Source organism: Castor canadensis, chromosome 18 (genome assembly GCF_047511655.1).
Source record: "Castor canadensis chromosome 18, mCasCan1.hap1v2, whole genome shotgun sequence".
Lineage (NCBI taxonomy): Eukaryota > Metazoa > Chordata > Mammalia > Rodentia > Castoridae > Castor > Castor canadensis.
In genome coordinates this window covers 31037084-31063685 of record NC_133403.1, presented here as the reverse complement: position 1 = coordinate 31063685, position 26602 = coordinate 31037084, and the positions used below count along the sequence as shown (strand labels likewise).

At 35.3% G+C, this 26602-nt stretch overlaps 2 protein-coding genes across 4 annotated transcripts in view; both read right to left on the bottom strand.

The window, feature by feature from the left end:
• Positions 1–26602, bottom strand: part of LOC109687883 (dnaJ homolog subfamily C member 24) — a 128521-nt gene that overhangs the window by 47920 nt on the left and 53999 nt on the right. The window contains exon 7 of one of the 3 annotated variants that reach the window (XM_074060645.1): positions 7826–8216. The exons of the other annotated variants lie outside the window; for them this stretch is intronic. The gene's annotated coding sequence lies outside the window, so the exon portion shown is untranslated. Of the gene's footprint in view, positions 1–7825; positions 8217–26602 lie in introns of those variants that run through there. 3 annotated transcript variants of the gene reach the window in all.
• LOC141418783 (small ubiquitin-related modifier 1-like) lies at positions 9092–24964 on the bottom strand. The gene has a single exon (XM_074060658.1). The coding sequence runs from the start codon at positions 23328–23330 to the stop codon at positions 22953–22955; it is 378 nt and encodes a 125-aa protein (XP_073916759.1). The 5' UTR covers positions 23331–24964; the 3' UTR covers positions 9092–22952.

Sequence of the window (26602 nt, the reverse complement as noted above, 5' to 3'; positions counted from 1 at the left end):
AAATAAATTGAGTTACAGGAACCTGGCATGGCACCAACAATCCAAGTATACCTAAAGTACTTATTAAAATTTTTAGTTCTCGTTTACCTTTGGGCTTAATAGTGTATTATTTTTCATGAGGGTAATGGGAAGAAGTTTTTAACTGAAGAATATTAGGCTGAGTTGGTACTGTTCTATGAGATATGTTTGTATATTAGGCCTGAGGATTTACTTTTGAAAGATCTTTTGGGGAACTTATAGTTTTGAAAACCTTGGATGTTTGAATGTGTTCACAGGAATGACTTAGAATGGCTGATATTTAGATGTCTTATTGTCCTTAAAATAGTGAAAATGTTTTTTTTCAATAATGGAGTTGGTAGAATGTTGCTCAAGAATAGAATGCTTGTCTGAGTTCTAAACCTCAGTGTAGAAACAACAACAAAATAAAAATCATAAGTAAAAAAAGTAATGGAGTTGGACATTTTGTTAAAATGAGTAATTTTTGTAAGAAATTAAAAAACTTTACCAATACATTAGGAGAAATCTGAAACATTTGATCTTTGAGGGTTTTTTTGATACCCCTTTCTAAAGTCTTTCTAGAAGGAGTTTAGAGAAATTAGTTAAGGCAGAATATTAAGTACAAATACTTAAATGAATTTTACCATGATTTTGCTACACTGAGAAATACCTGAGCTTTTTAAATAAGGTAGTGAAGTTTGACCTTTTGGCTCAATGCAGGGAAGCCTTGGACATCTTTAGTCTTTAAGGTCTGCCATCTCTCAGGCAGATGACCCTTCCTCATTTTGAAAGAGGATATTTTTAGGGTGGCTTTTTTCATGGCAAAGGGAGTCCCCTTGGTGTATGTGACCCCCTTGCTTATAATCAGGTTTATAAAGTCCCTGTTGTTTTTGTTTATAATACCTTTACGGGTGTCTGTCGATTTCATTTATGAACTGTTTTTGTGTTGTTTTTGAGGGGGCTTAACCAGTTGAATAGAAATCATGCATTATTTTTATCAGTTTACATTATCACTCTGAAGTACCCTTACTTTCTGCTTCCATCCCTCCTGTTGATATCCCCCAGTCTCCCTTTTATATTCATGTCCATTACTAACACTACACTTATCAGCAGCAGCATCATCACCATCACCATTTTAGGTATATTTTCCAAATGTGATATTTGCCTTTTTAAATTTGGCTATCTCTCTCAACATGATAGTCCCTACTTCCACTCATTTGCATGCAAAACCATAATTTCATTCTTCTTTGTGATGAATAATACCACACTGTATATGAATACCACATTCTAAATTCATTTATTGGTTGCTGTATAGCTTGCTTTATTAATGTGAATTTTTCTGCAATAAACGTGGGAATGAAAGTCCCACTTGTATACTGATTTACAAGCTTTTGGAAATATACCCAAGAGTAGTATTAACTAGGTCATTTCTGCTTTTTTGATGAATCGCCATACAGATGGCAATAGCCCTTGCACAACTTTACATTCCAACATACAGTGTAGGAGAATTCCTTTTTACCCAACATCCTCATCAATATTGGGTTTTGTTTTCTTTATGATCACCACTGTGACTAGGGTGAAATCAAATCTCAGGATGGTTTTCATTTGTTTTTCTCTTACAGCAAAAGATGTTGAACATCTCTTCCTATATTTATTAGTCATTTGTACTTCTTCTGACAATTGTTTGTTCAATATGTTTGCTTAATTATTTATTTGGATTGTCTGTTCTTTTGGTGTTTAATGTTTGGAGTTCCTTCTAAATTGAGGATCTTAATCCTTTATTCATTAAACAGTAACCAAATGATCCTGTGTCATTCACTATGCTGTCTCTTGACTCTTGGAATTGTTTCCTTTTATATGCAGACACTTTTTAATTTAATGCAATCATATATACCAATTCTTACTCTTATTTCTTGGGCACCTAGAGTTGTGATTGGAAAATAATCACTTATGCTTATATCTTATATTTTCTCTTATGTTTACCTGTTGCACTTTCCAATGTTCAGATCTTACGTTTAAGGCCTTTATTCCATTTTTAAAATTTGTTATTATACAGCATGTGAGACAGGGTGTCTACTCTCAAGTCTCTACATATAGAAAGTCAGGTTTTGTGAAGTTACTTTTATGCCTCCTTTAAACATGGCCTATTTATAAATATTTTGGTTTCCCTTTTGTTATAACTTTCCTTTTTTAAAACTTTTTTCTTAAATTATACTTTGTAATTTTTTTTATCTATATTTGGTGTTGACTGACTAATGAAGGACATTTTTAAAGGTATGCATTGCTACTAATTAACGTTAATGTTAGCATATTTGTAGGGTCTCTGCCAGTTGGTCTAAGAGCAAGGTTAGATTTTTATATTTTAGTTGGACCAAAATTTAAAATTTTCATCATAAAGAAGCTTATGTATTCATTGTTTTATGTTTTTAATTACACAGATAGTAATATAACATTAAGCTTAATGTTTTAGTTTTAAATGATTAATTTTAATATAGGTCTGTATTGAGATGAGTAACTGCTTTTACTGATTTCTTCATTTTTGACCCAAATATCATCAGCATAGGCTTGAATCACTGTCCATATTTTGTGTTTCTTTTTAGGAATATACTCAAGTAAAAATATGGTATATGCAGCTTTGAATTCATTTAAAACGTTTTGGTTTCTTTAGAATCATTTGAGCATGGCTTTATATTGAGATGCATCTGTTATCACAAAAGAAACACATATTTGTGCTGTTTTATATAAATATTTGTTACCTTTAAGGGAGAGGTTTTGTTTGGTTTTGGATAGTATAAGCTTTATTATGGGTTGTTTTAGTAGGGAATAGTTTTGCTAAGGAAAGATAATGGAATTGAGGCTGATATGCTGCAAGTGAGATGGGATGATACTGGAGATGGAGGGCAAGGTTCAGAAGGCCAGGACTTGATGAGGTGGTCTGACAATTTGGAATAGTAGGTGTGTTTTGAATAGAGGGAGCTGTTGGTCAGTGGGGTTTCTTTCCTCTTTGTTTTAGATGTAATAGGAACCTCTGGTAGAGTACATCTCTTCAGGGATTTTTCTTTTCCTTCTATGGCATGTATTATTGAAACTAGTGCCTTACACATTCTAGACAAGAACTCTACTACTAGAGGCATGTCACCAACACACTGTGTAAAATTTTCCTTTTGAGATAGGGTCTCTCTAAGTTTCCCTTTGTTATCCACAAGTTCCCAATCCTCTAGTCTCTGCTTCCAGAGTCACTGTATCTGTGTACCACTAGACAGGCTATTTAAGGGCTCTCAAGAACATCAACTTTTTCTGGTTTTTAAATGTGGTAGTTGGAGTATGAGTAATGGTATGTTGTATTTTGAGTGGAGAATTTTGATATAATGTCATCAGAAGGTAGGTCACCATGTTGTTTCAGAAATACGAAAATGAAAAATTAGCAAATGTAGGCTTGTTTAAAGGGTTGGTTATTTTTCCCATGCGTTGTAAATTGATGGGGAACGGCGTGCTGGAGGGAAACGTGTACGACTTCACACGTAGTACAATCTTCAGTTCTGCACTCCTACTTTCTGATTCTGCCTTTTCTGTACACAGCATCTCTACATATTTTACTCTGCTGTAATATGATGCCTTCATGGCCTACCTGGTTATCAAGAAGCCTCTGTGAATTATCTTTCCAGGGTTTTGCATGCTCTTGTAGGGAGCCTGTAACAGCACATGAAAAAATGCCTTGTTCTTCCTGATGCTTACCAGTTGCCATCCTCAAAGTACACGTTAAGGGACACTGAGCTCTATCTGGATACTTGGACGAATTTCAAGGCAATGGTATCATCAGGATAGGCCATCATTTCTTCACTGGAGACTTGCAGAAAACAAATTCAGACCTTATTACTATGATGACAGGACCACATCTACCCAAGTACTGAATACCAGTTGCTTGGCACTGCTATACGATCACTTTATCACCCACCTCATTCTTAGCAATGTTTGATGCACAATCATTTAGGGACCACTTTGTTCTCTCTCAGATAGCCTTTTTGAGGGAACGTGCACAAATGCGTTTCATGATACAATGTCTTTTACCAGGATGTCTGTTACCATGACCACCAGCATTGCTGATGTACACTTCAACTCTACCTGAATACATGGATGAATGGGAGGTACTCTGCACCATCTAGTGAGCCCTTTATAATGAATATTCATTTTTATTAGCATCAATTAGTTGTATGAAGTGGTTACATTAAATTTATATAGATGCATATAATGTAGTTTGACAGCATCACCCTGTCTATATTGCTTTTCTTCACTTAGTTCTCTTTTAATTTTTCAAAGTATTTGAGGGTATCATTATGCTATTTTCATGTATACATATGTGTATATACATACGTATACACATATACACAAAGTATACACATATAGAAATACACTGTAAGAGTATACAATAGTATAAATATAATAGTACACATATATGTGTGTACATATATGTATACTTTCTATATTATATACAATATATATACATATATAATACTTTTGTTATATTATCCCCCAATATGCTGTACTTTTCCCCTCTCCATCCTGCTAATTCCACTCCAACAGTCCCACTTTTGCAATCAGTCATAATAATTTTTTTAGATATTGGTTCCCTATATGACTGAAAACAAGCAGCATAAACCTTTTTTGTGACATGCTGTTTGAACTCAGGTCTCCACTTGCTAGGCTGACACTCTATGTCTTGAATCCTGACTGTGGCTCTTTTTTTCTTGCTTTATCTTTTGAATAAGTTCTCATCTTTTTCTCCAAGACTGATCTTAGACTATAATTCTCCTACCTACATTCTCCTATTGAACCAGGAATACAGGTATTCACCACAATGTTAGGTTTATTTCTTGTAAAAGGAGCTCACGAATGTTTTGTCTTGGCTGGCCTTGAACTGCAATCTTCAGGATCTCTACTCCACAGTAGCATGATACTAATAGAGCTCTACTATGATTTTACTTCATATGTAGCACCATTTTTAGTTAAATTTTTCTACTCATTATTCATAATGTGTTATATATTACAACTGTACCACTGAAAACACAAGAAACTACAAAAATAAGGGTTTGATTCCATACGACTATTTCCTCTACATCCTTTTCTCTTTCCTTACACACAATAGAAACTCACATAACTACCAAACTCGAGGTTTTCATATTTAATATCCCTCTAGAGTATTCTTGGCTCTGGATTCTCAATAGTAACTGACATTTCAGTCAAATGAATATATTAATGACTAATGTTTTTCTTGCAGTCATATTTGACTCACTTTGTCCTTCCATAAAAATATTTCAAAGAAAACAGGTGCCTCATATAGAATTTTTACAGGTCATGATATATGGGAATTGTGGAAAGGTTGTGTGCCAGTGTTCCTGGCATGACCAATTTTGTCCACAAGCCTTCTTGGTCTTATTTTTGACCAAGTTTACAGAGCAGAGTTGAGCAACGAAAGGATTTGAGGGGATCCTTCTCAGCTGGTTTGTGCTAAGAAGGAATGGAATGTTAGAGATGGAATTACCTGATTTAGGATTCTTCTCATTCCCATGAAAGAAAGACATTTCAGTAGCTGACCTGTATTTGTTCATTTATTGTTAACAGATGTACAGGTTCTAATATGAGTTCTTAAATTCTCCAAGAGCACTGAACATATTTCTGTCAGAGATTTTCTCACTCTCAGTACACACTGGTCTCATTCTCACCCACAAAATTTCTCACATAGGTTCTCCCCTCTTCTCGTATAAGATACTTGCCGTGAGATGGTTTTGTCAACAAACTGCCCAAGGTCCCCAAAATGTGTCCTGTTAGCCCACACTTTGTGGGGTCATCTCACCATTCCTGTAAATACCCAGGGTTCAGTTTTGCACTCTAACACAGTTTCACACAGACTTGACATTGGGATCGCCAAGAGCACCTCTCTCCCTCAACCTCTTCAGAAGGCTCACATTCTCTTTTCACAGAACTCCTGAATTGCCTTCAGAATTGCTTGTAATTCAGGATTATCCCTATTCTACTGTCAATTCTTTGATGCTCTGATTCTCTGATGTTTGGGTTGTTATTCCCATTTTTCTGTCAATTACCCACATAGCCATAGTGTCCTGCACACAAGTCCTAGAAAGACTGCCTCCTAAGAACCACATACAATTTTTCATGTGCAATTAACTTATAAAACACATATGTAATTATTGTGTACAACTTGGAGTTTAGAATAAAGATACATTTTTAAATAATCCCAATCAAACTAGGGAACATATTCATCACCTTATAGATATTACCAGTTTTTTCTCTTCTGTAAGAGGGTTTAAGAAACTTAACATATATTCATTTACCAAATTTCACATAATATCACTGTTCCTGCACTGACCATGATGTACCCTAAATCTCCAGAAGTCATTAATCTTATAAACCTAAAATTCTATGAAAAATACTCCACATCCTCCCATCCCTGCCTCATCCCTTGTAACTACCCTTCTATTCTGTTTTAGTGAGGTTGACTATTTTAGGCTCCACATCTAAATGAGCTTTTGTACTATATTTTGCAATATTTTAACACATCCCAAACAAAATGGTTGTAATCAATAACAGAAACAATAACATAAGTTTGTGACGGTGTGGTGAAAAAGGAACCATTTTCCATGGTTGCTGGGAATGAATATTAGTGCAACCTCTATATAAAGTGTTATGGAGTTTCCTCAAGAAGTTAAAAAATGTGATATATTGATCACAATTGTAGGCATATACCCAAGGGAATGTTAGCCAGAAGACAGAACTACTTGCACACATATGTTTATTGCAGCACTGTTCACAATATCCAATATATTGAAACAAACCTGATGCCATACAAGCAATGAATCAATTTTAAAAGTGTGGTACATATACACAATGCAATATAAAGAATGAAATTATGTTGTTTTCATGTTCATGCTTTATGTGGCTCAGAAGAACAAATATTACGTGTTTTCCCTCATATGTGGAAGCTAGTCCTCAAAAGTAAATTTATACATATATATTACATTATTCATGCAGAAATGTGGAGGAAAAAACACATATTGTGATAGTAATAGTAACTCTGCAGAAGGAGAGTAAGGAAGAGAAGGTGGTAGAGGAGAAAAGGACTCATAGAGAGTGATAATATTGAAAGAAATTGCATGTGTGTATGAAGATGGAATAAGGAAATGCATCACAAGCTGTTGTATAATAACAGAGCAGATCTATATAGACAAAAAGAGGGGGTTAAACTGAGCACAAAATAATTATACATCTGTAAAATGCAAAGTATATAAAATAGACTTAAATACACAATTTAAAAATGAAGGATGAGAAGGATAAACAGGTCATGTCTGGGGATGGGTACTTGTGGGAGGGAAGAGGGTAAACACAGAGGATGCAGGACAGTGACTATGGTTGATTTGCTTTGTATAAGTATATAAAATTTGAATAGTGAAACCTCTTGGAACAGTTTTAGAATGGGGAGATTGATGGAGGGAGTGAGTCTAACTAAGTGACATAGTAGCACATATGTAAATATCACAATGCAAACGCTCAGTACAAGTCATACATGCTTTAAAAATGAGTTCACACAGCTAATAAAAAATGAGCCCTGTAGAAATTATTACAGGAATGGGGGAATGGGTAAAGGAGAATGATGAAAAGGTTGAATTCAATTATAATATATTATAAGAACTTTGTTAAATTTCACAACAGTACAACAATATGATAAAATATATATGCACATATAGGTGTGTATGTGTATACATACACGTGTATACACACACACACATGCCTGCACACACATATGTATATATGAATAACCAATGAAACATGTACACCCACCCATAATATTTTTGGCTATTAGCATCAGTCATTGGAAGATCCTCCTGAAGATTTTCTGACTGAGATGCTTTGCTCTCCTGGTGTTAAAAAGTCACATCCAATTTTGATATGTGACCACCTTGGAAATCGTCTCTTTTAAGAGTCTTGAGACATAAACACACTTGTGTCACTATTGTGCATTCAACACCAGAATTTGTTCCTATTGTCCTCCTCTTGCAACATTCCCACCAGCCTCTGGTGTCTACTGTACCTTTCATACCTTCTATGAGATCCACATTGAGGTTCCATCAAGAGGGAGATCCTGCTATATTTGTTCTACAGCTGGCTAACATCACTTAGGAAAATTTCCTCCAGACTCATCCACATTGCTGCAATGGAAACAATTGTTCTTATCACGAGAAAACAGAAATGTTTCCCTTTTGGAAATGGTTATCATGCCCAATGCACACTGAACCACAGCTTCATTTTATACAGCAAATGAGTACAAATACTTTGTGTAAATAGAAACAGCTTTTGAGCTGTGAATAAATTATTCCTGTTAGCCTGTCATTTCTGCCAGTCAGAGGTCAGCACCTTTATTTACTATAATATTTCCCCAGGTTGCCTGAAGAAATACCTCCTCTAAGCTCAAGAGCAAGTCTGACCTGGCCCAGCAGTGTGGCAGAAGAATCCACTTCTGGCAACCCAACAATGGGAGCTTGCAGAAGAACCAAACAAAGGTACTGTGGAAATGTAGAAATTTAGTCCATTCTTTAGCAACAATTCTTGTTAGCTTAGTAACTTCTTTTGCACAGAAAACTATAAGGTTTTAAGCCATACTCTTCTATATTCAATGTGGGCCAACTTAAGTTCATTCAGTTCATCTCTAGTGCTATAACCTATTAAGTTATATCCATTTACACACAAAACTTTGTACAGTTTGAAAAGTAAACATCTCAAGCAAATGGTTCTACATTTATTGCATTGCTTAACATTGGGTGAAATATATCTGCTCCTCCAATAGGATGCCAGATTTATAAAATACATAGTCATTTTTAATATTATTGATGAACATCAAGATGGAAAGAATAGCAGAGAAAGATTTTAGATCTAATCCCTTCCTCAAGTCCTTTTTTTTTTCATTTTTCTTTTATTATTCATATGTGCATACAAGGCTTGGTTCATTTCTCCCCCCTGCCCCCACCCCCTCCCTTACCACCCACTCCGCCCCCTCCCTCTCCCCCCACCTCAATACCCAGCAGAAACTATTTTGCCCTTATTTCTAATTTTGTTGTAAAGAGAGTATAAGCAATAATAGGAAGGAACAAGGGTTTTTGCTGGTTGAGATAAGGATAGCTATACAGGGCATTGACTCACATTGATTTCCTGTGCGTGGGTGTTACCTTCTAGGTTAATTCTTTTTGATCTAACCTTTTCTCTAGTACTTGTTCCCCTTTTCCTATTGGCCTCAGTTGCTTTAAGGTATCTGCTTTAGTTTCTCTGCGTTAAGGGCAGCAAATGCTAGCTAGTTTTTTAGGTGTCTTACCTATCCTCACCCCTTCCTTGTGTGCTCTCGCTTTTATCATGTGCTCATAGTCCAATCCCCTTGCCTCAAGTCCTTTTTAAAACAACTTCTCCAATCAGAGTTTTACTTTAGTTGTTGATCCTGTTTTTTTTTTTTTTTTTTTGTCTTTTTTGGTGCTGGGATCGAACCCAGGGCCTCGCACATGCTAAGCAAGCTCTGTACCACCAAGCTACATCCCAGCCCCAGTTATTGATTCTGAACAAATACTGATGCATTATTACTAACTATAGTTGAGAGTTTGCAATAAGGTTCACTTTGTTCTAGCAGTTCTAGGGACTTTCCTTGAGATCATCAATCACCATTGCAAAGAGTTCTGATGCTTAACCATTTCCTCTGTTTCATCAACTAATCCCTCTCCACTATTTCTATGAAGTGGAACAACCAGTGAAATTTCACTGTCCCCATAGGTTGTCTGCCACAGAATTTCAAATGGTTAGAACCACAGCATATGATGTTTTTTCAGTATGACTTATTTCATGTAGAAATACACATTGAAGGTGTCTTTCCTAGTTTCTGTACTTTGATAGCTCAGTGACTCATATCATGGCATACAAGTCCCCAGGATAGAGGTGGTGAATTGTGCTGATGCATTCACCTCTTGACAAAGACTTTGATTAGTTTAAATGTGAATAAAGCTCTCAGACAATTCCTATGCAGATGTTGTGCAAATTTAATGTTTTAAATTTAATTGAGTAAGTAACTAGCATCATATGCATCATCTCGTGTAGGGAACATTGTGTGTTACTATGTAAGAATTTCAAAAGTTCCAGGACTAAAAAGATCTGGCCCTGGTCATTTCTTCATTGAAATGTGTTTGTTGATTCCATCTTTCACATATTATCACTCTGACTATATTTATCCTTGCATAAGTTTTGGTAGCATACGCCTTTGAAAGAATTAGTCCATTGCCTTATCCTATCAATTTTGTGACCAAAATTTGTTTGAAAGTATTACTTTAATGTCCATGAAATCAGTAATGAAAATTGTTATATCAATAGTGCTGGTCCATTCTGTCTCCTACATTTCCTTATGGTTCCCAGCCTAGAAGCAGGTTAATTTTTTTCTTCACTTCAGAAGATTCAATATTGTGCGTGTTGACTTTTCTCTGCTAATCTCCCCCTTTTCATCACTTAGTGTTCACCTTGAAGTTTAATCTCCAAATATTTGTGGATTTCCAGTTTTCTCTCTCTGGTTTAGTTTAATTTCACAGTATTGTGGGACAATAGTTTTATGATTTCTTTTCTGTTTTTATTTGACAGGACTGGGTTTGGAACTCTGGGTCTCAAACTGGCTAGGGAGATGCTCTGCCAGTTGACGCAGCCTTTTTTTTGTATTGGGTATTTTTGAGATAGGTTCTCGTGAACTCTTTACCTAGGCCGCCTTCAAACCACAATCCTCCTGATCTCAGCCTCCTGAGTAGCTAGGATTATAGGAGTGAGACTCTGATGCCTGGCAATTTATGTTTATATATGCCAAGATGAGTTTTATGGACCACAACTGGGTCTATCTACAGAATGTGTCATGTGAAGATAGGGTTGTTCCCATTCTTTAAAGAATCCTTGTTATGTAGAACAATAAGTTTACAGTAGGTAGGTGTGTTCATTAGTTTTTAGAGCTCCAAACACTACTGACCACATTTCTTTGCTTCAAATAAGAAAAATATATTTTTTCAAAGTTCAGGAGGCAGGACATTCAAAATTAAGGTGCAGGCTGCACCACACTTCCTCTGACATATGTAGGAAAGAATGGTTCCTTAAGTCTCACTAGCTTCTGCTCATTTTTAAGTTTTATTTTTGGTTTATTTGTTGAGGTTTGTTTTGGATATCCATGGCTTCTCTAGCTAACAAGCAGCACTTCACTCTCTAATTCTAGTGTCACATTGCATTCTCCCTTCTTTGATATATCACTGTGATTCTTAAAAGAACATAGGTCATACTGGGATGGGGGGGTGCAGCATACAGCAGTTTGTCCTCATCTTACTTGACTGCATTTGCAATGAAACTTTTTACAAATAAGATCAACTGTTGAGTTGCTGGTTTGTCAGCTTCAGTGTAATGTGTATTTTAGGGTACTCAATTGATCCATCAAAAAGCAATATAGTTCTTCTCTTCTTTCTATTTTTCTTCTGCCTGGATATGTCAAGAAATGATTAAGTGGTATTCAAAATTGCACTCTGATTGTGAATTCTGCTCTGCTCAATGACATGCCATTGATTTTTTTCTACAGTTTTCACTGTTTTGGATTCTATGCATTTCCTTTTCTTCATTCAAGAAGAAACTTTTGCAGTTTCAACTGAGTCTCTGCGTGTCAAACCCTCATCTCCTTCCATCTGAGTCCCGTGTTCACACAAAGTGCAATCTGAAGTTTTCATCAGCAAATCCAATGCGCTAGCACTCCATTTCCTACTAGATTCCACTGAGGACAGAATGGAGGTTTTTCCTATGTGGAAGAGGAGAAAGAGAAACACTGTGTTGCCAAGGTAAGATTAGCCACCTTTGTCTGATGTAGACATGTCATTGCATTTGTTTCTTTTTTAAATCGACATCAGATGCTCAATTCCTACTATCTACCTTGTGGATGACTTACAGATTTTCTTTTCTGGTTGAATTTCAACTTCAACTCTAGTAACAATTGATATCTGCTTCAATAGGGGTTTCAAAATGTCCAAAACTGCCTGTTTGTTCTGACCAAAAAAAAAAAAGATGCCTTGTTGTTGTCAGATCATCAATCTCACATTAATCCAAGTATCCAAGTAGAACTCAAGTATCCCTTAAAACGGGTTGTGGGATTGCAATGAGCAGATGTCTTAAAAAGGAAGTGCATCCTGACACATGTTTGTGTGTGTGTGTGTGTGTGTGTGTGTGTGTGTGTGTGTGTATGTGTGTGTGTGTGTGTGTTTTCTAGTTCCCTTCAATAGAACTCAAAAACCTAGAAAAAATTCTTGATGTAAGCTTGCTAATTACTAGGTGTGTGATAAATTCATCCTACTGTAACAGGCTTAAATAGGTACAGGTTTCTAGAACCAAAGAAAGGAGAATATGGGGCTAGGATTTTAAAAATAAACATTGTGCATTATAAACTTTAAGAAAGCATGCACATGTATTCATTCAGCACAGCTCTTTCCATTGATTTAATTTAACAGTAAAAGCCAGCTAATGATTCTCTAACATGTCCTATATTATTCATGAGCCTTTGAAAGTATGAATGCCTTGTTACAGCAATTCTTTTGATTTAAACAATGTCCATAATACAGAAAAACATAGAAATACAATCCACAACTCCATAGTGTTGATTAGATCAAACCAAACCCAATGTCTCCATGCTTGAGAAATTCGGATACAGCATTTAAACTTCAACATGACTAAAAGTTGCAAGGTGTCTAACACAAATGCTCCATTTATCTGAAAATGGTTCAACCCAGTTCCCTAAACTAACTTAGCTAATGCAAACACCCTTGGTGGAAGAACTTCTCCTTGTGTCTGTAACCCTGTACTCCAATTGGCTTGGCATGCCTTTTCCTCTTTTCCTACTATTTCCACCCTTGCCTAAATTGTGTAATAAAACCTTTGCCAGTCTTTTACTTTTACATCATATGAAAATTCTTTTTTCTGATGCATTCAAGACCATGAATACGATAAGTAATTAATTTAAAAATTTCCTGAATCAAACTTTCCTCTACCCATCTCCAGTGACAGAAGTCTGGCAAACCAGCCAAAAGGTTGAATTGCTCCTGCATCATCAGGGAAAATCAACAGGTAGCAGGCAGAGCATTGCCATCAAATTAATGTGATTTCCTCTTTTCTCTGTTTTGCTTGTGTGTTTCTTTTCCACTGTACCTTATGAGGTATTCTGATGCAATTTGGAGCTCTCCTACTCTTTATTTCGTCTTTGACAATTTGCCTTTTCAAAAAAAAAGAGCTTCACATAAAAGCTCCAACGATAAGTCCCCATTGGATGCTAAAGATTTTGTGCCTCGGTGAGATAGGATGTGTCAAGACAGGTGGAACAGACCCTTGCTCAATTATGCCAGTTGTTGGTTTTTTCATACAAAACTGAAAGATTTCCTTCTGAGAACCAGTGGAACCCTACAGCATTTGGGGTAATGCCAAGGAGACTTTGATCCAACTCACCTTATAGCACATTCCTGAATCCTAGGATGGGAAGAACATACCCAACTTGTACAGAAAGTATAAAGAAATGAACAGTTTCATCATACCTGAACCACTCAGCTCCCCATAGTCTGAGATAATATGACACACATAAGGTGGGATATCTATTTTTTTTTTGGAAAAATACATCCCTAATCCACAAACTTTTAGATGCCAAACATCAAACTCTTAGGATAGAATCTCTTCCATAGTATGCCTTTCAATCTTGCCACTATTCACAATAAGATGTTAAATCATAACAACTTCTTTATCTCTAACTTCCTCCTCTTGTACTCTTTTTTTGTTGGGGGACCACTGGGGTTTCAACTCAGGCCTCATGTTTGGTTGTATATCTATATGACTTGAGCCACTGTGACTGCCCATTTCTCATGATGTGATTTTGCATATAGGGTCTTGGGAATATTTGTTCAGGACTAGTTTTTGCCTCCTGATTAGCAAGCATTTCTGGGGTGAGCCACCAGTGACTGGCCCTCCCCTTATATTCTTGAGATCACACCACCTAATGCCAAGCTTCTAAGTCTATCAAAATTTTGGCTACTTACTGTGTTTATTCTTTTTACCACATGGGAGGATTCATAAGTTCACTTTTTTGCCTTACTAGGTTCTTTTATACGGATTATTAGAGAATATTATTGCTTTAGAATTCCTTAACTTGGGAAACCATTTGTAAAACATTATAATTAGTATAGGATTGGTATACAGGGGATTCCAGTGTAATATTTCCATATATGCACTTATTATACCCAAATTTGGTCCATTCCTTCAGTTATTGTCCCTCTACTCCTTTCTTCTTCTTAAAGTAACTTCAACACATTTCAATTTTGCATATTCACATTGTACAGAAAATACTTCAAGTATAGTCATTCCTCCTTAACTTCTTTTTTACTGCCACCCCCGTTACTGCAGTACACTTAACATGATGTGTTTTTCATTCCTCTTCTTGATTGTTTAAGCATCTGTTCCTGGTTCATTGGGGAATTTATCTTGATTATACCTGTAAATATATTATGCTTAAATCCGACTAACCCCTGCTCTACTCTTTATGAACCTTTTCCTCTTACTGTGTATTTTCCATTGGTTTCAGTGTGTTTAGTTGTGTCTTGTTCTTCAGAAACACTTTTAACACATGTCTTTTTTATCCCAAACTAAATTACAAGGTTGACATTAGGTTGTTAACTCTTGGTATATTCTATCTCCCTTCTTCATTCTTGCTTATACTAAGAGAGTTTTGATGTTTAAGGTCATTTTAAAGTTTTTTTTAATCTTAGACAATCTAAGCTAAAATGAAACAATTTATGGCTCTTGAACCTATATAAACCAGAAAATTCTTTAAAAGTCCCTTTTCAGGGACTCCTGTTCATTTTTAACTAAAAAAGCCTTTAAATTAATAACACTAAAAATAAATTGTTTGGTAAAGAAAAATAGATTTTCACTGTAATATGAAATGCTCTACAGTCTACTTCCAAAATAGCTAGAATCATAAGCTCAGAAATGACTAATGACAGAATATAATAAAATTGTTATTTTATTCATAGTTTCCAACATATGTTAAGCATGTCTTGCACTTTTTTGATCTGTGCAAAGATTCCTTAAAACAATTTAATGCTCAGTCATTCAGTGTGCATTCATGGATATAGTCATATATATGTTTATTCATATATAGAGTGCATTTGAGAAAATATTTGGAAATTACAAGTTTATAGAAAATGTAAAAGATAGTGGAAATGTGTGACTTAATTTGGAGAATGATAATCCTTCAAAAGGGACTGTCTTTCCATTTAATTCTTTCATATAAAACATTATCAGATTTCAGTTTGTCAACCATAGCAGCTACCTTGTACATGATTATGGGGATTTTGTTATATTGCTGAGATTATAGTACGGAGATCTTTTGCTATTATTAAAGGAAAATATTGGAAAAATTATGTTTCAGATTTAATCTAAAGCTATCAAAAAGGCAAAGATTTTTGGTTGTCCTTGATACCACAGATTCCAGTGTTACACACAAAAGGTAAAATAGTTACCAAATAAGCAGTCTACTGAGGTAGAGTGACGATAGGGTAGATAAGGAATATGGTATTTTTACATTTGTAAATTTTAGGGTAGATTAATAACATCATTATTATTGTTGAAAGAAACAGAGACAATTTAACATTTCAAAAATAACTAAATGTTCTCAGGATATACTGAGTTGTTAGAACTTGGAAATGCAACAGTATGGCCATAATAAAGTTGTTTTTTTAGTACATTAGAAATATTTAAATAAAACAAATTGACAACCTGAAAAACAATCTCACTAATTAGACAGCATTGAAAATGGTCACTTTTTATAGTTAATACTAATAGTCCTTTAATGTGTACTGTGTATTTAGGATATAGTTCAAATCCCTGAATATCCTAATGCTGTTTTCTGTTTGGTTAAGTATCATTTACCTTAGCTCAAAGTCATAACCATCTGGTCTTCTATTACCACTTGTATCATAGTCAGAAAAAGCACTTCTGTGTAGGAAGAGAAATCATCACATTGAAAGGGCTTGTTTATAATAAGCTGCTGATACACTAAGTCCTTATGTCATTTAAATAGAAGAAGTACCTAATAATGTCACTTATTACAACTAGGATAGCTAAATAAGGGACTTGCTTTTTTGCAGACTATAGTGATAAAAACCTGTGCTACACATCCATTCCTCAGCAACGGCTCCCAGGATAATCAATCATAGCAGCCTGCTAATGCCTTGATTGCAGCTAATGTGGAGGAAATATGTTTACTCTTTCGCTAAAGTGAAGGTTCACTGCGGCGATGACGTGACTTTTTCATCCTATGGCTAACACAATTCTGAAGATAAATTTGACTTATTGTTACTAGTCTGAGTTGTTTTCATTCAGAAGTTAGCATTAAAGAATCATCTTTTAGGCCCCTCAAGTATTTTTTGATGTGGTCTTTGAACATTTTCAATAATATGAACTTAGTTTAATATGTGGCTTATAGAATTTTATTTGGTAGTAATATGTTTTATTTTAATGTGTTTAAAATTATGTGTATGTATATATGAACATCAACATTTGTACTTACATAGTAGCCAGTTGTCTTGAAATTAATGTATGTTGCTCACCTGAAAGTATTTTAACAATCAAACTTAGAAAGCCAGTAATATTGGTATAAATCTGAGAGGCAGAATATGATTCAGTAAAATGGAACTATTTTTAATCTGCAAGTTATCTGAGACCTCCTTACTTTTAGATTGTCCAGAAGTAATTGGGAAAAATGAAAGACTGAATACTGCTGTTCAGATGAACATCTGATCAGATTCCAAACTCAGTTGCTATCAAAGAGAATACATTCCAGGTGTCATTTGGCTTCCTGATCTTGTACAGTCCTCTTTACTAGGTCTGTTGAAGAAACTACTATTAATTAGGTGGAATATGTTCAAATGTTTTGGAATAAGCAACTAAATGAAATTCTTGTGTTACCATTTGGATGATTAAAATATGATAGGTTAATTTTGGTTTTCTGTGTGTGACCCACTTAATCTTAGCCTGTAAAAGTACCAAACACTATACCAAATTTTCTTTACTTAAAATAAGAATGGAAAAGAATAACTTATAAAAAGAATTACACGTTCTGAAACAGTTGTACATGCTAAATCAGCAAGAAATTTTTGGCATTACAAGTCACCATACTGCCAAGCTAGAGAGAATTCTCCTCCTGTGTTAGAATTTTTGTAATTACTTTAAAAGAGCATGTGAATCACATGGTACAACTAGTGCTTGCACCTTCAGCAAAAACACATGCAAAGCCAACAGCAAAAGAAGACTATATACAATTCAAGAAAATACTTACAACTATAGGGAAGTAATTAATTTAAAGATATAACAGGATTATCTGCTTTCTGTACATTATGTTTATGAATCTCTAAAATAATAAGTATTAGAGAAGCTTTGTATCATGTGATGAGAATTGAAATTTGACCTGACTTTTCTTATTTAAACAAAATCAAGGTAGGTCTGGGGACATAACTGGTAAGGACCAAACCTAGATTCAGGCATCTTCCTTAAGAGATTTGCAAGAGGAGACAAAAGGTGGAATGAAAGAGAATACTTAAATGGCCTTCAGGAGGCTATAGTTGTAGGCCAAATTTGCCAGATCTTAACCTCTCAACTTTCCTTTTCTTTAATTTATGCAAGCATTCATTAATTCCAAGACAATTACTAAGCACTTACTTGAGGTCAGTGCCCTGTTAGCTGAGGGTGGATCAAGTCCTGGCCCTCAGCAATGTCCAATAGAACTTTCTGAAAGAATGGAAATATTCTGTGTCTGCACTGCACAGCCTGGTAGCCACTAAGCATATGTTGCAATTAAGCCTTATGAAATGTGGCTAGTGTGATTGAGGAAGTGAGTTCCCAGTTTTTAATACAATTTTTAAATTTAAATAGACATATGTATGACTAGCGGCTACTGTTTTAGGAGCTTTAATCAAGTTGGAGGAATAAAGAATTACAGTATGGCGTCATAGAATTATTCACAGGGAGGTATGATAAAAGGATGTTTTTCCAGGTTGGAATAGAGAGGAATATTTTAGCAAAGGGAGGTAAACCTGAGATTGAAGTTTCAGAGAATATACAGAGTTTACCAAAGCAAGCAGTATATTTTCTTAAGGGCTAGAAGTAAGAAGGTACTGTGGGGAATTACCAAAAGTAAATTCCTATGTATGGATCAGGTAGTAGGAGGAGTGGGTAGGGATAACAATGAAAAGGTAAACACAGTACCTTTTATGTCTCAAGCAGGGAAATAGTATGATGAGATTGAATTTTTGAAAGATCACTCTGGCATTAATGTAGACTAATAGAGGATGGTTTGGAGTAGAAGCTCTTAGAGGCAGGGAGTCCAGGTGAAAGGCTGTGAATGAACCATAACTGAGATAATAACTTTGAGAATGGAAAGAAGTACAAAGATTACAGCATGATTAAAGACATATCTAGATAAGATTGGATGCTGGAAGAAAGAAAAACTGGAAGAGCTTATAAATGACACCCAAGTTACTAGCTTTAACAGTAGGGGTAGGTTGTTAAAAATAAATAAATAATAGGGATGTGGAGAGGAGTGTTTGGGAACTGGAGACAAGATACATTCAGTTTTGTACAAGTTTAGGAATCTAAGTCTAAGATAGGTTGTATTTTAAATTAATACAAAGGCCTTTAAATTATTTCAGCACATGGCAAAAAACCCAGTGTTTTCCTAAAATGCCATCTGAATGTTTTGTTATTTCTTCCTTGATATCTTCCTTTCATGGTACCTCAATCAAAACAATGTTTTGATGATCTCAGCCCTAGGACATCAGTATTGGCTTTTAAAGACCTTTATTTATTCTCTTTGTATCAGTCATGTTAAAAAAAAATGTCATCTGTATATCATCTGCCTTGCAATTTTACTCATAAGGCTAGATTGCATTCTAATTAATATGTATGGTCTAGAACATTAGAGTTGTGTTTTGATGAATAAAAAACAAGTGGAAGAATCTGTCAAAGAAAAGTGTGGAACAATGCCTTTTAAAAAATGCATCAGTGACATCAAGTACAAAAAGACCTATATATTTAATTTTAATTATTCAATGTTTTGGAGTATGGACTCTTTTCTACTGGTGACCTTCCATTTCTAACAGCACTTCAGAAAATTTGTTGTCTATACATATGTATATGGAAGTATCACAAGGAAACTCCTTGTGTAGCTACACTTATCTCAGACAAGCTAAAATGTCATGTTTTTCTTTTTATCTTTTCTCTTTTTCCTTCTACAAAATTGGAGAACAAGAGATAGGGCAGGTCCTGCCCAGGGGCCTGGCAGCAGAGTTGGGGGGAGATGACAGGGGAAAGGGGCTAAGAAGGTGAATAGGGTGCAAAAAATGTGTACACATATATGTAAATGCAAAAATGATACCTGTTAAGTATTTCAGGAATTGGGGAGGGGTAAAGGATAATGGTAGAAGGGGATGAATTCAAGTATAATATATTTGATATACTGTAAGAACTGTAAATGCCACAGTGTATCCCCCACCCAGCACAACAATAAAGGGAAAAAAAAGAAGTAAACAAATCTTTGAAAACAAGAGAGAGAGAAATGCAGGGAACTAGAAAATTTATTGAGATATTTTAAGTTGAGTGAAAATTAAAAGAAATCTGTTTTCTGGCCAATCTTTTTTTTAAAAAAAAACTTTTTTTTTAGCATTTTAAAAAACATTTTAGCATATCTTTGTTGTCCAGGGGGGTTTCATTGTCACATTTCCTTATATGCTTACAATGTACCTTGGTTAGATTCATCCCCTCCATTGTTCTCTCTCATCCCCCTCACGGCTACTTAAAATAATTTCAACAAGTGTCATTATTCCATTTTCATACAAGTATATAAAGTACTTCAGCCTTATTCCCCCTCATTTCCCCTCTCCATTTATCTTCTCTCTTCCCACTGTAAATACTTCCTAACAGGATGTTTTCACATCCCAGTCTTTCATTTTTCAAGAGTATAGTCCTTATTCAAAGGGATTTCACCATGTTTCACCCCAAAATACGTTGTACTTTAATCAGATTAACCCCCTCTGTTACTCTCCCTTATCCTTTCTCCCCTCTTCTTTTCAGTCCACAGCTTTCAATATGTTTCCTTATGCTTCTGGCCAATCTGAATATGAGGCAGTTATGCACAAGGGGCAATAGGAAACTGAAAAGAGCTACAGAGATTCATCTGTAGCAATAAATTTGTATGGAGGTGAGTTTGGACTTTGAGAATTATGTGAAGTGCCAAGAATTAAATTTCAAGTGGAAGCATCAGTACATATTTTATGCAGTATGCATCTGATTTACTCACTGTTTAGACTTGTTTTTCTGAGAGCACAAGAAACTCATTATTTTAACACTTACCACTATATCTACTAACTCTGAAATACCCTGTGTTATATTAGGTTAAGCTCATTTTCTATAATATGAGAACACTAGTGTAGATCAGGCTGCATTAAAATAAAAAGTTCAGAAATAGTAACAGAGTGAGATTACCAAATGCTTCTTATTAATGGATTGATTTGCAATTCTGGGGATTGAACCTAAAATGCTTCTTTTAAATACTAATCCCAAGCACAGCAGTCAATATTGTATTTCCAAAGATAATTTTTAAAAATTCAGAGGGTAAAACGATTCGTTGTTTTAAGAGTGAGCCATTAGTATTAAGATGGCTTAGAGGGGAAGACCTATATATTTAATCCCAACACTCTTCTCCTCAGTCCGCCTCCTGATTAGTTAGTAAATGGTTCGGAAGGAATGAATACTTTGTAAGAAAGGATCTAAGCATTCAAAACTTGAGAAACATTGCTTGACAAAGATGCCTATTAAAAAAATTAAAATGTTAGTCTTTATTATCTACCTTGGGTGGTCTGATCTTAAAAACTGAATTTCATTGAGTTGGTTATAATAATAATATGAAACTTATTAAAATTAATGCACATTTTAAATTATACCAGAATCAATTTATCTATCCATCTATCTTTTATTTTTGGTGATGCTTGAGTTTGAATTTAGGGCCTCATACTTGCTAGACAGGTGCTCTTACCACTTGAGCCACACCTCTAGCCCTACCAGATTCAGTTTAAAGACTTGGCTAGCACCAGAGTTATAGGATTGAGTACAGTGTAAAAGAAAGTAACTGAAAACATAAAGTAAAATTGCAAAGCACAATTCACTTTTCAGAGAACTAGGAAAACAGGTATCATTCATACCAGCAGCTCAAGCAACTGCTAGCTACATGCCCTTATTGAGTGCCTGAGAGAAGCCAGAAGCCATCTGTTATACTTAATTTGGTTCTTAAAGTAGTCTCTAAGGTAATGATTAGTTTCAGTTGTTAGATAATGTTTAAGTAACTAGAACAAGGGACTGAACTAATATGTTGCAGAGCTACATTTTGAACCCATGACTGTTATTTTGTGGACTGTATTTTTAACCACTAAAAAAAACTGTATTTTAACTCTAAGCAACCCATCAGAGATTACTGTTCTGACTGGGTGATGATAGTATTTAGGGAGATATGGAGCTCAACTTTGAATACTATGAGAATAAGCGCATAGAGTCTTAGAATAAGCTCTAAACCTACTCAGCAGGGAGAACCTGCTCGTAAAAGCATACTTCCAATTATTCTCTTGTTCTGTAGGGCTAGCCTACTGAAACGTGTGTTCTTCTTGGGGTGACTTGCTGAGGTAGCACCATTTTGAAGAGAAGGGCAACAACAGAAATGACATGGATTGGATAGTAATAAGGCAGAATTTAAGTAGAGAGAAAAAGAAGTAGGATAGCATAAAAATAATGCTGAAAATAAAACTGAAATAGTCAGTTAGTAATTACTCAGTGCCTGGTCCTTATAAATATAATCATTTTATCTTACATCTAGCATTTGGAAGCATTTCTATCAGGACTTCAAATAGTCTATTGCCTTAATTAGCTCAGGTAAACAGAATGTGGGCAAGAAGTTACGGCAAAGAGAACATCAATAAAATAGAGTATTAGCAGAATCATTCTTCGGGTTTGCTTTGTAAGATACACATAACTGGCACTTGAGACACTCCCATTTTTTTAAAAAGATTAATGTTTTCTTGGCTTTGTGTTCTAGAAAACTCTCCTAATTTACTGCCACAGAGATTTAATTTTTCTTTTTTACACATATTTTTTGTTTGTAGCTTTTACTAGTGTTATGAGAAGGGTAAACAATTTTTTTTTACATTTTTTACAAATATTGTTTATTTTAATGAAGCTGGTACAATGTCCATTTAAAACCCATGTCCCAGGTCAAAAAGTACAAATAAAATCAAAAGGAGCAGTGTTCTGTCTGATACACTTCTGTGTGAATAACTGTATTAACTGGTAATGAAAATTAGAACTTTTCTGGGTTCTCCAGACAAGATTTTTTAATCGTATGGTTTTTTCTTCAGTGAAGGCAAACCTGATATTCCTCTTCTTTTGGTCCAGACCCTCAGACTTTAAAAGTAGCTTCAAGTTAAGGAAAGGTCATCTCCCCACAGTTCAGTTCTATGAAAAAACTTCCATCTCCCACTGAAAGTCATAGTCCAGGAGTGAAGCATTCACATGCTAGAACTTCAGGGCCAATTAATAAATCATTTTGAACAATCGCATTGGTTGATCTTATCACCACAAACCTGAAAATGCACAGCACTGAAAAAAATGGCCTGTCTGTGCACACGTGTAATTTTTTAAAGGAGAGGGTAATATAAAGGGGCTGAGGATTGATCACCAAAAATCAGCACAATGACAACAAATGATAATGAATAATGAGCACTAGAATTCAAATTACCAGATATTTTAAAAAGATGGAGTGCAAGTATTCAATCATGTTTTGAACACCACATTACAAAAGAACTATTTTTAAAAATAAAAAAGGATTGAGGGAAAAGAAAAAAAATCTGGCGAATGACCCCCATTTCTTCCTGATAAACTTCCATCACATCTTCTTCCTCCATTCTCAGTTCTTTTGGAGTATGATTATCAGCAAATCTCTGATCTTCAAAGAAAAACCTGAATGAATTCATTGGACCTCCCTGTCTTTGACAGTATGATTCCTTGAGTTTCTTGAGATGTGTTGTCATTTTCACTTTCAAGTGTATCTCACTGGTATCCTGTCCAGTGACTTTGAGTTTAATATACTCTCCTTCCTTCTTATACCCCACACCCTCAGTTGAAGGTTTTGCCTCCTGGTCGGACATAGTAAGGGTGGCTTCACCAGGGGTATCCACACAGCAGCAGCCTCAGGCAGGTAGAACCTGGCTCCAGGGTTTACAGCCTCCCTTCCCCACAGCACAACACCAATACTGAGGCTGCAGGGACTTCCAGCTATGCCAACAATTATTTACTGATGGTCTTTCTAATTTTGCTGTTATCTGAGTTATCTGTTATCTGGGTTTTGTGAAGTCCTTTTAGAATAATATTGTTAATAGTTATTTCATTTCCAAATATCCTCTCTAGTAGGATCTTACTATGGCTGCATTTTAAGTATATGTCATCATTGTATGCATTAGCCACAGAGAGATATAGAAATTTGGCTTGACACTGCCTATTTCGAAGACAGTAACATAAAAACCAATTATATGGCTAAGAATTTTTAGAATAAAATGACATCTTATGCATGCACATTCACCAGATGGACTTTTTCCTCAGGCAAGGAAATGATCCATTTTGTATTTTACTGATTATTCCTTTAGACATAAAATGACATCTTTAATATGTGTAAAAAATGAAATACTTTTAAGACTAAAGTGTCATTGATAAATCACTCCCATTTTCTTTTGCTAAAAAGAAACAAAATGGCTTTATCTGAATACTTTCATATAATGTGTATGGCTCTTTTTCCTATGCATTACAGAAAATGTAAAAAGAAAATAGTTCAAGTTTCTCTTCTTGCCTTTATGATTTTTGTTGGGTTCTTTAATGACTATTTTTCCTTTTCTTTGCTGTCATTTTGGAAGAAGTGGGAGTGATAGGGCCAGTGCACACCTACTTTGCTTGTTGTAAACTGTGAAGTATGTGGCAAATAAAAGGTTAATTTAAAAAAATCATTTCTTAGGAATTTTTTTGAAACTTTTGAAGGTTTAAACATACAAATATCTTACTTCTTAGAACATTTTCTTAATTAGATGGTCCTTGCCTAATCATGAATTTGATTACAGTTTACTAAATGTGTTATTTGATGTTGTGGAATCTTTATCAGATTTCACTTGAATCCAGAAAGGTAACACCTGTGGGTTCCCTCACAAAGCCTCTTTTGTTAAATGGACACCCGCAGGCCATGAGGCAATTACATTTTGTTGCTTGCACTGAAAAGGAGGTACTTAACTAGACATCAGTAAGTATAGCTAAGAACTAGAGGCTGGATTCTTTTGTCCAGCTCTGAGATCAGGTTTTTTATCATGGCTCAGGAAGTAAACTTCTGACGTAGAAATGCAAAGCAAGAGTGATTTAAAGGTTCTTTCAGTGCTTTAAAATTTTTGCTCTCAAGTTAGATAGCTTGACAGATTTATAATATTATAAAAAAATTATTGAAGGTTGTGATTATGAGAAGCAACATAAAGAAATGGAATTAGGAATTTGTGAGACATTTAATTATGTATTTATTGGCGTGTTTTTCTGCCATAGTTGTAAAGTTATCACAGCTTTTAAAATACATTTTATCTACACTCCTATACTGTTCATACTTTATTATATATAGTGTTGACATAGAATCCTTTTTCTTTCATCTGGTTCAATTTTTTTTTCTTTTATTATTCACATGTGCATACAAGGCTTGGGTCATTTCTCCCCCCTGCCCCCACCCCCTCCCTTACCACCCACTCTGCCCCTCCCTCTCCCCCCACCCCCTCAATACCCAGCAGAAACTATTTTGCCCTTATCTCTAATTTTGTTGTAGAGAGAGTATAAGCCATAATAGGAAGGAACAAGGGTTTTTGCTGGTTGAGATAAGGATAGCTATACAGGGAGTTGACTCACATTAATTTCCTGTGCGTGTGTGTTACCTTCTAGGTTAATTCTTTTTTATCTCACCTTTTCTCTAGTTCCTGGTCCCCTTTTCCTATTGGCCTTGAATTTTTTTTTTTTTTGGCAGCATTAGAATTGGCATTTTTATGTGATAACCAGTAGGTTAATCTAACAGACAATAACTGTTTTGAGCTAGAAAGGAAATTTTTGTTATCTTCCCTGCCTATTCCATATGAGAAAAGTCAGGTTTTGTGTTTCAGACCTAAACCAAAGCTGCACTGAACTTTATGTGTAAATGAGATCTCTCTGCTAGACTACTATTATAGTCATTTAGAGATGGGTGGGGCGGGGGAGGGGTTACAGTACTGGTAACATTTGCTTGTATTATTCAAAGAGGCAGAGCCTCTGTATGGATTGGAAGTTACCTCTCTTTTTACAGTACTAGAGACCAAAAAAAAAAAAAGAAGAAAAACATTTTTTAATTCAACAAAGCCCTTTCTAGTTTTTATTGTAATAGACAGTGTTCCTTTTTAAAAGATACAACCATCAGGCCAAGCATGGTGGTGCATACCTCTTATCCTAGCACTGGAGAGGCTGAGGCAGGAAGGAAGATCATGGTTTCAAGGCCAGCCTGGACTACATAAGGAGAAACCTGCCTCTAAATAAACAAATAAACATTTTAAAAAGTATCACTGAAAAAAGTTAAAGTATTTTTGTGTGTAAACACTTTATCTAAATAATATACATTGTATTATAAATATGTAGATTTAAAAATATTTGAGCAAGTTGTTTTACATTTATATATTGTTCTACAGCTTATTTAAATTGACTATCAGAAATCTTTCAGTTTGTTTTGTGTTTCAATCATCTGTGTATTTTTATGTAAAAGAAATGTATTTCATTTAGCCTTACCTAGTGAAGAATATTTGCACTAAGTTGCCAATTCTGAGATGCAGATATTTCCATATGAACTTCTTACCAGTTCATGGTTGCATACTCGGTTTGGCAAGCCTTTTCTAGAGATCTTGACAGGAAATTTGTAAATAAAATCATCAATGATATGTCACTGAAGGAGACGCAAGGTACAGATGGCAAAGCACACCTTACATCAAAACTTTTAGTTCTCACCAAAATGATTCTCTTTATGTTGTTATCAAGTATGCTTTAAAAGGCTTTAGCTGCTTCTGGTAATGATGGAGTAGCTGGTAATGGACTTGCCCTCCTGCTTTAACTAGACCTGGGCACTAAGTGGTCTGTAATCCTACCTACTTGGGAGGCTCCCAGTTCAAGGCCAGCCCAGGCAAATAGTTCACAAGACCCTATCTATCTCCAAAATAACCAGAGCAAAACAGACTGGAGATGTGGTTCAAGTGGTAGAGCTCCTGCTTTGCAAGCACAAGGCCCTGAGTTCAAACTCCAGTCCCAACCAAACAAAAAAACAACTAGTCAGGTGCCAGTGGTTCACTCCTATAATCCTAGCTACTCAGGAGGCAGAGTTCAGGAGGCT